General features: G+C 55.2%; 1 protein-coding gene across 1 annotated transcript; it reads left to right on the plus strand.

Annotated features, from left to right (window-relative positions):
* Positions 1-1724: 1724 nt before the first annotated feature.
* CCDC124 (coiled-coil domain containing 124) lies at positions 1725-13921 on the plus strand. Its single transcript, XM_054465543.2, has 5 exons — positions 1725-2176; positions 6336-6505; positions 12593-12782; positions 13198-13312; positions 13444-13921. Exons 2-5 carry the CDS (start codon positions 6347-6349, stop codon positions 13649-13651), a joined length of 672 nt encoding a protein of 223 aa, XP_054321518.1. The 5' UTR covers positions 1725-2176; positions 6336-6346; the 3' UTR covers positions 13652-13921.
* Positions 13922-14233: the final 312 nt, after the last annotated feature.

Here is a 14233-nt window from a genome sequence, read left to right on the forward strand (position 1 = left end):
ACAATTAGGAGCATTATTTTATTATTATTATTATTATTACTTTTGAGACAGAGTCTTACTCGGTCACCCAGGCTGCAGTGAGTGGTGTGATCTCAGCTCACTGCAACCTCCGCCTCCCAGGTTAAAGCGATTCTCCTGCCTCAGCCTCCCAAGTAGCTGGGATTACAGGCGCATGCCACCACGCCTCGGTAATTTTTAGATGGGGTTTCACCATGGTATACAGGCTGGTCTTGAACTCCTGACCTCAAGTGATCTGCCCGCCTCAGTCTCCTGAAGTGCTGGGATTACAGGCATGAGCCACCACACCTGGCCTTTATTATTATTTATTTATTTATTTATTTAGAGATGGAGTTATGCTCTGTAGCCCAGGCGGGAGTGCAATGGCACGATCTCGGCTCATTGCATTCTCTGCCTCCTGGGGTCAAGTGATTCTCCTGCCTCAGCCTCCCAAGTAGCTGGGATAACAGGCATGCGCCACCACGCCCAACTAATTTTTGTGTTTTTAGTAGAAACAGGGTTTCGCCATGTTGGTCACAGCGGTCTCAAACTCCAGACCTCAGGTGATCTGCCTGGCTTGGCCTCCCAAAGTGCTAGGATTACAGGTGTGAGCCACCATGCCTGGCCTTTATTAGTATTTTTTAAGAGACAGGCTCCTTCGCCCAGGCTGGCTGGAGTGCAGTGGCGCTATCATAGCTCACTGCACCCTCCAATTTCTGGGCTCAAGTGAGTCTCTTGAATGGGAGGATGAGCATGCCACCATGCTCAGCTAATGTTTTTATTTTCTGTAGAGATGGGGTCTCATAATGTTGCCCAGGCTACTCAAACACCTGGCCTCAAGCGATCCTCCCACCTTAGCCTTCCAAAGGGTTGGGATCACAGGCATGAGCCACTGCGACCAGCCAGGATAATAATCTTTCATGTGATTTTCCGACTTGAAGCCCCCTGCAACCAGAGACCTTTCTGTCTCATGCCTGAAGGAAAGGAAGGAATTGGCCACGGAAAAACCTGGGAAATTCCTGGGGGAACTCCCTGAGGCAAGACTGCGCCTGGCAATTTGTAAGAAGGGGGCTGGTGCGACCTGAGCAAAGAGCTAACGGGAGGATGAGGGAAGGCAAGGGAGATGGGGTGGGAGGTGGGAGGAGTCTTGTGGGACAATGGGAACCCAGGGGAGGCGTTAGACCAGGGGAGGTGCATCGCGCACTGGGATTTAGGTCCCAGCAAGGTCGCTGGGGGGATGCCTTTTAGGGAATGGACTCTGTGGTCAACTACTCCTACCTGAACTGCCCCCAAAGCATTTGCTTTTCCCTCTCCACAGTCAGGACCAGTGTGACCTTAGACCCCAATACTGCCATTTTTACTGTTGAGGACACTGAGAAGTAGTAAATGCAGAAAATCTAAAGTATAGTGCCTAAGACAAATTGGCGCCTCGAACCTAATTTCTAAATAAAATTGATAAATAATACTGCAGAAGTGGGGAGCAGGTCAGCAATCCAGGAAGAGGCACTGGCAGGAGCAAGAGACGGAATTTGAGCCTACTCGCGGTTATGAGCCTACTCGCGGTTACATTTTGGCCAAACTCAATTCCTGGTCTCTCTGAGCCTTGGTTTCCCTACCTGGACTGCGCGGTGTGTGTTAATTTCTCTGCCCCATTTATCTCCCCTCTCCTAGCCCCGCCCCAGCGTCACCAGTGGGACGCAGAGACTCAGGACTAGGAAGGCACTTTTAAAGCGCTAAGGGATTGCGAAGAGCTACAGAGAGGCTTCCTCAGGGCTCTGCTGGGTCCACCTCCCCTCATGGACCGCGGGCGCGCTCTAGCGGCCGGGCCGCTCCAGGCTGAAGCCGCCCGACCACGTGTGTAGTCGCAGCTGCCATCTTTCATCCGGGCATCGGCCATCTTGGTAAAGGCAATGTTCTAGATTTTCGCCTCTGCCCGCCCCTCTTGGTTCATCAATATATTAAATGAGCGTAGGGAATGAGGGCGTATTAAGTGTCCTCTTCTTGAAGAGACAAAGAAGTGGCCGACTACCCTGGCTTGGGTCCGAGGCCCAGCCATCTTTTTCTTTACCAAAATGGCGGCGGTACCGAGGCGCAATGAGTGCGCGCCGCCAGGAGCTCAGCGCGCAGGCCCCGTGATGACGTCACGGAGGCGCGACCGGGCCGGCGCTGGGGTAAGAAGGTAGGAGCGTCTGCGGCGCGGGCGGAACCCGGGTTCGGGGAGCAGAGGCGCGGGGCGGGGGCTGCTTGGCCTGGGACCATCCCCTGGGAAGGCTGGAGGAGGGGTGCTGGGAGGCGGGAGCACTTCCGGCGTCCAGTCTGAACCGCACCTAGTTGGGGGTGATGCCCATTTCCAGACTAGACGATTGAAGCCCGACGCAACAGCATAGTGTTCGAGGCCACCTGGCCCCGGACTGCCCCAGGGCAGCTTCTGGTCTCGAGAGGGACAGAGTTGGGTGCGGACGCCCCCGGCCTCTTGTAGGGGGATTAGTGGTGGGGGACCTCAAAAGGGATAGCCGGGAGGGCTGCTTGGAGGAGGCATTGTTGAATTTTGTATTCTGTTATTTTACCTTCACATCCGTGGGGTCTTAATCCCCGTGGGTCTTGATTCGCTTCTAAGTGTGCCCCTCGCCCAGCCTGAGCCACTCCCTGGGTCCCGCCTGGGCTCCCAGTTCCTGCCATCTGGGGAGTCCACCTCCTTACTAACCCTAGAGGGCTTGTGTGACCCATAGATTGGGCCTCCCGGCTCTAACGCCCTCCACACCTTCCCATCTCCCTGGAATACAAATCGTCCCCTTTTCCAGCCTACCTCCTGCATCCCGCGTGCAGGCTGCGCTCTCCCCCACTCATTCAGACTTTTCCTTAGATGTCTCCTTTAGGAAGCCCTTTGACCCAGGCTGGGTCAGAAGCCCTCTCCGGGCTTCCCCAGCGCCCTGCGTGTCCTTATTAGGACTCTGATTGCATGTATTGGCTCTTCTCTGGGAGTCCCATGCAGGCAGGAAGCTCATTTGTGCCACCTCTTTCCCCAGCATCGCACATGTATTAGGTGCCCAGTACATATTTGTTGAATGACGTGTGTGCAAGTGAGTGAGTGTTTACCACACAGAGAAAAGTGTCTGTATTTCCACCTTGGGCTGTCATAACTAATGCCACAGACTGGGTGGCTTAAACAGCAGAAATTGCCAGGCACTGTGGCTCACGCCTGTAATCCAGGCACTTTGAGAGGCCGAGGCAAGCGGATCACTTGAGGTCAAGAGTTTGAGACCAGCCTGGCCAACATAGTGAAACCCCGTCTCTACTAAAAATACAAAAATCAGATAGGTATGGTGGCACATGCCTGTAGTCCCTGCTACAGGGGAGGCTGAGGTGGGAGAATCACTTGAACCCGGGAGGCGGAGGTTGCAGTGAGCTGAGATCATGCCACTGCACTTCAGCCTGAGTGAAAGAGCAAGACTCCATCTGAAAATAAAATAAGAAGAGTGCTGAAGTCTCATGCCCTAGATGGCACAGCGCTGGCATCCTCAGTTAGCACCCTGGTGGAGTGCTGTTAATTTCTCAGATGGTAGCCTTCCCCCACTTCACCTGAAAACAGGCTTTTGAGATAAGGCTCCAGGCTCAGCCCTGTGTGACCTGGCCAGAGACCTCGGCTTCCCCTCCTTAGAATGGGGATAAATGACAGTCTGCACATTTGTTTTGGGGACATTTCATTGATTTGGTCCTTGTAAAGCACTTCGCCAAGGGCTAGACATTTGGTAAATGGTGGCGCCTACCATTTGTGTGTGCCTTGTCATTTCCTGGCTTCCCACGTGGGCCTCACACCAGGTAGGGACCAGGTGCCCAGGGGCCCGCAGCTTTAGGATTATTATAACATCTCCCAGCGATGCAGGCCCCAAGCCATCAGGAGCAATTTATAGTGGCTTTATTGTTCACCGAGCTCTAGGAAATTTAGGGACTGAAGCCTCCCAGGTGGTAGACAGGGGAGGGGCCCCACACAGACCGCCACATGGTCACAGAAGCATGACTTGTAAGAGACCTAATGGGGCCAGGTGTGGTGGCTCACGACTGTAATCCCAGCACTTTGGGAGGCCAAGGTGGGTGGATCACCTGAGATCAGGAGTTCGAGACCAGCCTGTCCAACATGGTGAAACCCCATCTCTATAAAAATACAAAAATTAGCCGGGCGTGGTGGCGGGTGCCTGTAATCCCAGCTGCTTGGGAGGCTGAAGCAGGAGAATTGCTTGAACCGGGTGGGTGGAGGTTGCAGTGAGCGGAGATTGTGCCACTGCATTCCAGACTGGGTGAAAGAGCGAAACTCCGTCTCAAAACAAAGCCCCAATGTGGAAACAGCCCAAATGTCTAGCTGTGGACAAATGGATAAACAAAATGTGGCGTATCCATGCAGTGGAGGAATATTCAGCCATAAAAAGGAAAGAAGGGCCAGGGGCAGTGGCTCAGGCCTGTAATCCCAGCACTTTGGAAGGCTGAGGCGGGAGGATCACTTGAGCCCAGGAGTTCAAGGCCAGCCTGGGCAACATAGTCAGACCCTGCCTTAAAAAAAAAAAAAAAGCTAGGCATGGTGGCCTGCACCTATAGTCCCAGCTACTTAGGAGGCTCAGGTGGGAGGATCGCTTGAGCCCAGGAGGTCAAGGCTGCAGTAAAGCCGAGATTTCGCCACTGCACTCCAGCCTGGGCGACAGAGTGAGACCCTGTCTCCAAAATAAATAAATAAATGTACTCTCACACTGTGTGGCCTTTTGTGTCTGGCTTCTTTCACTCAGTATTGTGTTGTTGAGGTTCAACCACATTGTATCATGTATGTATTGGTGCCTCGTTTCCTTGTTGTTTTCTTTTTTCTTTTAAGAGACAGGGTCTTGTTCTGTTGCCCAGGCTGGAGTGCAGTGGCACAATCATAGCTCACTGTGGCCTCAACCTCCTACGCTCAGGCGATCCTTCCACCTCAGCCTCCTAAGTAGCTGGAACTACAGGCACAAGCCACTGTGCCTAATTATTTTTTATTTTGTAGAGATGGACTCTTGCTATGTTGCCCAGGCTGGTCTTGAACTTCTGGCCTCAAGCAGTCCTCCTGCCTCAGCCTCCCAAAGCACGGGGATTACAAACGTGAGCGATCGCACCTGGCCTATGATTCCATTGATATGGACTGAAATATCCAGAACAGGGAAAGCCATAGAGGCACAAAGCAGATTGGTGGTTACCAGGGGCTAGGGGAAGAGGAATAGGGAGAGACTGCTGATGGTGATGTGGCCGCTTTTGGCGGGGTGCAAGTGTTCTAGAACTAGACAGAGGTGGTATTTGCACAACACTGTGAATATACTTAAACACTGAATTGTACACCTTTTTTTCTTTTGAGATGGAGTCTCGCTCTGTCACCTAGGCTGGTGTGCAGTGGTGTGATCTCAGCTCATTGCAACCTCCGCTTCCCGGGTCCAAGTGATTCTCCTGCCTCAGCCTCCTGAGTAGCTGGGATTATAGGCATGCGCCACGACACCCAGTTTTTTTTTTTTTTTTTGAGAGGGAGTCTCACTCTGCCGCCCAGGCTGGAGTGCAGTTGCACAATCTCGGCTCACTGCAACCTCTGCCTCCCAGGTTCCAGTGGCTTTCCTGCCTCAGCCTCCCGAGTAGCTGGGATTAAAGGCGTCCGCCAACACACCCAGCAATTTTTATTTATTTTTAGTTGACACAGGGTTTCACCATGTTGACCAGGCTGGTTTTGAACTCCTGACCTCAGGTGATCTGCCCACCTTGGCCTCCCAAAGTGCTAGGATTACAGGCGTGAGCTACCATGCCTGGCCGGAATTGTACACCTTTAAATTGATTCTTTTTCCTTTCATTGAGACAGAGTCAGAGTCACTCTGTCGCCCAGGCTGGAGTGCAGTGGCACGATCTTGGCTCACTTCAACCTCCACCTCCCGGGTTCAAGCGATTCTCCTGCCTCAGCCTCCTGACTGGCTGGGAATACAGGTGCACACCACCATGCCCAGCTAGTTTTTGCGTTTTTAGTGGAGATGGGGTTTTGCCGTGTTGGCCAGGCTAGTCTCGAACTCCTGACCGTAAGTGATCCGCCCGCCTCGGCCTCCCAAAGTGCTGGGATTACGGGTGTGAGCCACCAGACCTGGCCTAAATGAGCTCATTTGGTGTCATGATGTGAATTTTGCCTTAATAAACTTTTACAAGGAGAGCGCTAACTCCAAAGCCCTTGTTTTATACAGAGAAGGCCACGGAGGCCCCAAGAGGGTCCTGGCTGCCCAGGTGTGAGTCTGGGGGTGCTGAGTGCCGATGTCCCCACCGGCCCCTGCTCCCCTGTCCCCATCCTCTTCCCGCAGCCTGCTGAGGGATGCCCAAGAAGTTCCAGGGTGAGAACACCAAGTCGGCAGCGGCCCGGGCACGGAGGGCAGAGGCCAAGGCGGCCGCTGATGCCAAGAAGCAGAAGGAGCTGGAGGATGCCTACTGGAAGGACGACGACAAACACGTCATGAGGAAGGAGCAGCGCAAGGTGCGTGCACTCCGAGTCCCCACGGCCCACGTGCCCTGTGGCCAAGGCCAGTGGTCCTTATGTCAATGTGGGTGAATAGCAAGAGGCCCCTCTAAGCTTTGGTCTGAAAGGCCAGGAGAGACCAGGCGCTGTGGCTCACGCCTGTCATCCCAGTACTTTGGGAGGCCGAGGCAGGCAGATCACCTGAGGTCAGGAGTTCAAGACCAGCCTGGCCAACATGGTGAAACCCCGTCTCTACTAAAGATACAAAAATTAACTGCGTGGTGGTGCACACTTATAGTCCCAGCTACTCTGGAGGCTGAAGCAGGAGAATTGCTTGAACTGGGAGGTGCAGGTTGCAGTGAGCCGAGGTCTCCCCGCTGCACTCCAGCATGGTCAACAGAGTGAGATTCCATCTCAAAAAAAAAAGAGGCCGGGCGCAGTGCCTTATACCTGTAATCCCAGCACTTTGGGAGGCTAAGGTGGGCGTATCACCTGAGGTCAGGAGTTCAAGACCAGCCTGGCCAAAATGGTGAAACCCTGACTCTACTCAAAATACAAAAATTAGCCAGGCGTGGTGGCAGGCTCCTGTAATCCCAGCTACTCGGGAGGCTGAGGCAGGAGAATTTCTTGAACCCGGGAGGCGGAGGTTGCAATGAGCTGAGATCGTGCTGTTGCACTCCAGCCTGGGCAACAGAGTGAGACACTATCTCAGAAAACAAAAAGCAAAATGCCAGGAGGCACTGGAGATGGCAGAGGGGAGGGAGGCAGAGGAAATGGTGTGTGGAAAGGCCCTGGGGTGGCACGGTCTTGCTTGTTTGTGGACAGTGAGGCTGTCATTGCTCTCTGTGGACGTTTCTCTCCTTTGAGTAATGTCAGGATTAGGCTAGATGGTCATTCTCACCGTGGAGCTACTCTGCCCCTGAGGACGCTTGGCAACACCTGGAGATGTGTTTGGTTGTCATAACTCGGGGAGAGGGGGTGTTGCTGGCATCTAGAAGGTGGAGACCAGAGATGCTGACACCCTAGAATGCACAGGACGCCCCCACAGCAAAGAATGAGCCAGCCCCAGATGTCAGCCGTGCTGAGGCTGAGAAACGCTGTGATCAGGCCCCCATTTCCAACCTGTTGACCCAGGTCCACAGGTTCTTCTAGGTGTTTATTTTATTTTTGTTGTTGTTGAGACGGAGTCTCCCTCTGTTGCCCAGGCTGGAGTGCAATGGCGCGATCTCAGCTCACCGCAACCTTTGCCTCCCGGGTTCAAGTGATTATCCTGCCTCAGCCTCCTGAGTAGCTGGAATTACGGGCATGTGCCACCATGCCCAGCTAATTTTGCATTTTTAGTAGAGATGGGGTTTCTCCAGGTTGGTCAGGCTGGTCTCGATCTCCCAACCTCAGGTGATCCGCCTGCCTTGGCCTCCCAAAGTGCTGAGATCACAGTCATGAGCCAATGTGCCTGGCCCAGGTGTTTATTTTTTAAAAGCCGTGGTTTGGTGTGGTAGCTCATGCCTGTAATCTCAGTACTTTGGGAGGCTGAGGTGAGAGGATTGCTTGAGGCCAGGAGCTCGAGGTCAGACTGGGCAACATAGCAAGACCCCATCTCCACAAAACATGTAAAAATTAGCCATGCATGGTAGTGTGTGCCTGTGGTCCCAGCTACTTTGGAGGCTGAGGTGAGAGGATCACTTGAGCCTGGGAGTTCAGGGCTGCAGTAAACTATGATCGTGCTACTGTACTCCAGCCTGCGTAACAGAATGAGATTGTGACTCAAGATGGATCAAAAAGCCCAGGGCCAAGCCCCGTGCTTCATTGGTGTCTGGGTTGTGGTTTAGGGCTGATGCTGACCTGCTTGGCCCACTAGGTGGCGCCAGTGACCCATGCTAGCCACAGCTCCTAGTTTCCACACCCTGGTTAGCTGAGACACCCGCCCTCTAGGCAACCCCCCAGCTTAGGGGCTGCTATCCTGACAACATGCCCAGTTCTTGGGAGGAATCTGGACATTTCCACCTGTTTTACCCATCATCTTTTTTTTTTTTTTTTTTAAAGACGGTCTTGCTCTGTCGCCCAGACTGGAGTGCAGTGGCATGATCACAGCTCAGTGCAGTCTTGACCTCCTGAACTCAAGCAAGTCTCCTGCCTCAGCCTCCCAAGTAGCTGGGACTATAGGCGTGCACCACCACGGCCAGCTATTGTTTGTATTTTGTGTAGGGGGTGGGGGTCATCTCACTGTGTTGCCCAAGTTGGTCTCAAACTCCTGGGCTCAAGCAATCCTCCCCCCTCAGCCTCCCAAAGTGCTGGGATTACAGGCATGAGCCACTGCGCCTGGCCTCCCATTGTCTTTCTGTGAAGGGGTAGATCCTGCCTTGTTTTTAGCACACATTCAATGTCCCTAGCTTTCTTCCAGCCGCACCCCTACCCACCCTGCTGCACTGGGTCCATGGAGATATTTATAGTTTGGGGGTTGGGGGGTCATCAAAATTTTGACACTATAGGAAAGTTGAAAACTCAAAAGGAAAAACAATGTTTGTCAAAGATCCAGTATCCATCCGGGTGCGGTGGCTCACGCCTGTCATCCCAGGACTTTGGGAGGCCGAGGCAGGCGGATCACCTGAGGTCAGGAGTTCGAGACCATCCTGGCCAACATGGTGAAACCCCATCTCTACTAAAAATAAAAAAATTAGCTGGGCGTGGTGGCGCGCACCTGTAGTCCTAGCAACTCGGGAGGCTGAAGCACAAGAATCACTTTTACCTGGGAGGTGGAGGTTGCAGTGAGCCGGGATTGCGCCACCGTACTCCAGTCTGGGCGACAAAGCAAGAGTCAGTCTCAAAAAAATAAAATAAAATAAAAAACAAAAAGATCCAGTATCCAGACAGAATTCAGAGACCTTTCCGCCCATAGTGTCAGGATCATTGGACTAGTCCTCCCTGTGGCGTGCATCTTGGCCACTGGGGTTGGCCCCATCCTCTGGATGAGGAAATTGAGGCAGAGAAGGCAGAAAGCCCAGATCATGTGGCTATGAGGAAGAGCTGGAGCCAGACTGGCACCTTCTCGTTTGTTAAGAGGCTTTTTTTTTTTTTTTTTTTGAGGCAGAGTTTCACTCTGTCACAGAGGCTGGAGTGCAGTGGCGCGACCTTGGCTCACTGCAACCTCTGCCTCCCAGGTTCAAACAACTCTCCTGCCTCAGCCTCCCAAGTAGCTGGGATTACAGGTGTGCGCCACCATGCCAGGCTAATTTTTGCATTTTTAGTAGAGATGGGGTTTCACCATGTTGGTCAGGCTGGTCTAAAACCCCTGGCTCCAAGTGATCTGTCCACCTCGGCCTCCCAAAGTGCTGGGATTACAGGTGTGAGCCACTGTACCTGGCCTTGTTTTTTTTTTTAAGAGAGTCTCTCTCTGTCGCCCAGGCTGGAGTACAGTGGCGTGATCTCAGTTCACTGCAACCTCCGCCTCCTAGGTCCAAGCGATTCTTTTGCTTCAGCCTCCCAAGTAGCTGGGATTACAGGCATGGCACCACGCCTGGATAATTTTTGTATTTTTAGTAGAGATGGGGTTTCACCATGTTGGCCAGGCTGGTCTCCAACTCCTTACCTCAAGTGATCCGCCCACCTCGGCCTCCCAAAGTGCTGGAATTACATGCGTGAGCCACCGCCTCTGGCCTGTTAAGAGGTTTGATTAAGGGACAGCGAAGCGTGCCTGTCCTAGGAGTGTGGGTCAGAAAGCATGTACCTCTGAGCACACCTGTATTGCATGCATCCAGGACAAGGTATGGAGCAGGTTGGACAGGCAATTGGGGCCAGGTGGTGAATAGCTTAGACTTCACTTAGGGGCCAGACAGGAAGCCACTAGACCCTATCATTGAGCACGAAGGCTACCACTGACAGTAGGTTAGCAAATAGGTGTGGCTGCATGCCCATTAAACTTTACCACAGGGGCCGGGCATGGTGGCTCACACCTGTAATCCCAACACTTTGGGAGGCCAAGGCAGGTGGATTACGAGGTCAGGCGTTCGAGACCAGCCTGGCCAACATAGTGAAACCCCATTTCTACTAAAAATACAAAAAATTAGCCTGGCGTGGTGGCAGGCGTGTGTAATCCCAGCTACTCCGGAGGCTGAGGCAGGAGAATCGATTGAACCTGGGAGGCGGAGGTTGCACCACTGCAGTCCAGCCTGGGCGACAGTGCAAGATTCCGCCGAAAAAAAAAAAAAAAAAAGGGCCGGGCACGGTGGCTCATTCCTGTAATCCCAGCACTTTGGGAGGCCGAGGCGGGCGGGTCACAAGGTCAGGAGATCGAGACCATCCTGGCTAACACGGTGAAACCCCATCTCTACTAAAAATACAAAAAATTAGCCGGGCATGGTGGCAGGCACCTGTAGTCCCAGCTACTCAGGAGGCTGAGGCAGGAGAATGGCTTGAACCCGGGAGGAGGAGCTTGTAGTGAGCCGAGATGGCACCACTGCACTCCAGCCTGGGCAACAGAGCAAGACTCCGTCTCAAAAAAACAAACGAACGAAAAAAACACAAAAAACCTTTACCAAAGCAGGCAGTTGGCTAGTTGGCTATAGTTTGTCAACCCCTGCTCTCTAGAACATTCTCAGCCCCCGTGAGTTTCCCTCATACCCCTCCTGGTCAGTCCCCCACCAGTGATACCTCTCCTCACTTCAAACATCATGCATTGGCCAGGCACAGTGGCTCACACCTGTAATCCCAGCACTTTGGGAGGCCAAGGCAGGCAGATCACTTGAGGTCAGGAGTTCGAGACCAGCCTGGGCAACATGGTGAAACCCCATCTCTACTAAAATTACAAAAGATTAGCCAGGCATGGTGGTGGGCACCTGCAATCCCATCTATTTGGGAGGCTGAGGCAGGAGAATTGCTTGAACTCGGGAGGCAGAGGTTGCAGTGAGCCGAGATCGCACCACTGCACTCCAGCCTGGGCGACTGAGAGAGACTTTGTCTCAGAAAAAAAAAAAAAAGGACCCTGTCCGAGGCAGAATGTGTGTGTGACATGCATTGGTCGGGGAGCCTCGGGACGTTGCCTCTGACTGAGGGGGAAACTGAGGCTCCTCAGCACAGCAATGGGAGCCCAGTTTGTGTGCTCCAACAGCCTTGACTTTAACCACTCCCTCCACTTTCCTGCTGTGCAGGTGGGGGTGGGGGTCAGGCCCTGGCAGTGTCCTTAGGTGCGTCCACCCGTATTCTGCGACATTCCCTTCTGTCAAATCTATCTGGAGATGCAGTGGTAGTGTCCCAGGGGGACACTGCAGGTGTGGGGATCGTCCTTGGGAAGGCTGAAGGTGTGAGAGTCAGATGGTGGAGTCTCAGGCAGTGAGGGGGCAGGCAGGAGTGTCCGAGACCAGGGCCCTGCGGGAGTGCCAGGCAGCGGGCAGAGTACTGCCATGCGCCTCCAGCAGCACTGTATATAAACCATGGGCTCGCTCGGCCCCCTGGGGTCCGTGCAGGCCAAGGCAAGGGCAAGTCCCGTAGCCCAGATGTCCTTCATCCAGCCAGCATCAGGGCTTCCCTGGGCGGCCGATGTGGAATCAGTTTCAGCCTCAGTGACCCACCGCAGGGAAACCTGGACAGTGCTGCCCGACTCATAAGGGCAGAGCCCCTGCCCTAGCCTGAAACCGGTCCAGGCCTCCCACGGCTCTTAGAATCCAACACGAACCCCTCCCTGGCCCCCAGAGGCTCCGCATGGCCCAGCCGTCTCCCTCCCGACCTCTTCCCCCTCCCGCTTCACTCCCACTCCAGCCTCCAAGCTGTTCCTGTTATAACAAATGGCTCCTGCCTCGGCACCTTTGCACTGGTACCCCTGCCGCTAAGGACGCTCCTGTTCCCCAGCTCTCCCCATTGGGCGGCCCTCTTCGGACCTAGGAGCGTCACTTCTCCTTCAAGAGCCACCCACCTGCCCTGTCCAAGCTTCCCCTGTTGGCCTCACATCCCCCACCCAGGGCAGCACCGGGACCTATCTTGTTCCTGGCATGTCCCCTGCACCCAGCACAGAGCCTAAATCCTCGTTGGCTGAGATGAAAACTCGAACCCCAGGCTAGTGGGTGGCGCAGGGGTGTGGGGTCCTCTGCCTGACCGTGCACGCGGCCCCCGCAGGAGGAGAAGGAGAAGCGGCGCCTCGACCAGCTGGAACGTAAGAAGGAGACGCAGCGCCTGCTGGAGGAGGAAGACTCCAAGCTCAAGGGCGGCAAGGCGCCGCGGGTGGCCACGTCCAGCAAGGTCACCCGGGCCCAGATCGAAGACACGCTGCGCCGAGACCATCAGCTCAGGGAGGCCCCGGACACAGGTCGGGCGGCATCCCGCTCTGGAGCTGCACTTTTGCCCACTGCAGAGGCAGTGGACCTTGAGTCCATTAGCTCCCTCCTGGCCCCTAGAGAAGCTGCTGGGGCTCCACGTGGTGCAGGGTGGGTGGGTAGGCCGCCTCCTGGTAGGCCCGGCCGTGAGCAGACAACCTCAGGGCTTGTGCCCCCCGGGGTCCTCTTGTTTGCAGGGCTGCCGGAAAGTAAGGCAGAGAACTGGGCGCCGGGAGGGTAGGACCTGTCCCAAGAGGGCTTATCAGCTCAAGTCGCGAGTCCATCCCCCCTCATCTCTCCCGCCTTCCTCCCGCCCCTAGCTTCTCTTGCCAGTCTCTGTCTCATCTCCTTGGAACTGTGCATCTTTGCTTATCTCTCTCTGTCTCTGTCACCCACCCACCCGCCCAGCCGAGAAAGCCAAGAGCCATCTGGAGGTGCCGCTGGAGGAGAACGTGAACCGCCGCGTGCTGGAGGAGGGCAGCGTGGAGGCGCGCACCATCGAGGACGCCATTGCGGTGCTCAGGTAACGGGGCGGGGCCTGGGGCTTCCCAGGGGTGGAGCTGGTCCTCGGGGGCGGGGCTACCGGGGGGCGGGGCCGGGCTTTTCGGGGCGAGGCTGCGCCCAAGGTCCCCTGACGCTCATGTCCACCTCCAGCGTGGCGGAGGAGGCGGCCGACCGGCACCCAGAAAGACGCATGCGGGCAGCCTTCACAGCCTTTGAGGAAGCCCAGCTGCCGCGGCTCAAACAAGAGAACCCCAACATGCGGCTGTCGCAGCTGAAACAGCTGCTCAAGAAGGAGTGGCTCCGCTCTCCTGACAACCCCATGAACCAGCGGGCCGTGCCCTTCAATGCCCCCAAGTGAGCCCAGAACTTGGGGAGCCAGTTCACCCACGGGTGGTCCAGGTTACGACTCTGCACGCCTTTAGGCCAGGTCAGCTGCGAGGGTCACAGAGCGTTCTGGGGGCCAAGGCGCCGGGCCCCGGGGCCATGCTCTTATCACCAGCCACCCGTCCTCCCGCCAGAGGGTCCCTGCCCCGAGTGACACCCCATCCCCTCCCATCCCCCAGCGCGTGTGTGTAGAGCCTCAAGGCTGAGTGCCCAATAAAGGTGGCGGCAAGGCTGCGGTGAGGCACTTGAAGCCTAAGTGAGTGGGTGGGGAGAGGCGGGCGGAGAGCGGGGAGAAGGAACAGCTTTGGGGACCTGCTGTGAACCGCACTGGGATCATAGCTAGAAAAGACAAGAGCCCCCAACAGCGCGCTCCTTCCTGCTGCCAGCTGTGCCTCATCGGCTCCTGCCAGTACCCCTCCTTGGCTGTGCCACTTGTCCAGTGAGGGACCTGCTCCACTGTCCCCTGCACACGCTCAGAGAGGTGGAGGTGGAGGCGCTGGCCACACTTCAGGGGCAGAACCAGAGAAGAGCTGGAGCCTATCTGCCTCCTGAGATT

This window comes from Pongo pygmaeus, chromosome 20 (assembly GCF_028885625.2).
Source record: "Pongo pygmaeus isolate AG05252 chromosome 20, NHGRI_mPonPyg2-v2.0_pri, whole genome shotgun sequence".
Taxonomy (NCBI): domain Eukaryota; kingdom Metazoa; phylum Chordata; class Mammalia; order Primates; family Hominidae; genus Pongo; species Pongo pygmaeus.

Coding starts and splice junctions, on each gene's coding strand:
- CCDC124 (XM_054465543.2), top strand. CDS start 6,347: ATGCCCAAGAAGTTCCAGGGTGAGAACACCAAGTCGGCAGCGGCCCGG. Junction 12,783..13,197: donor CAGGGAGGCCCCGGACACAG/GTCGGGCGGCAT, acceptor CCACCCGCCCAG/CCGAGAAAGCCAAGAGCCAT. Junction 13,313..13,443: donor GACGCCATTGCGGTGCTCAG/GTAACGGGGCGG, acceptor GTCCACCTCCAG/CGTGGCGGAGGAGGCGGCCG.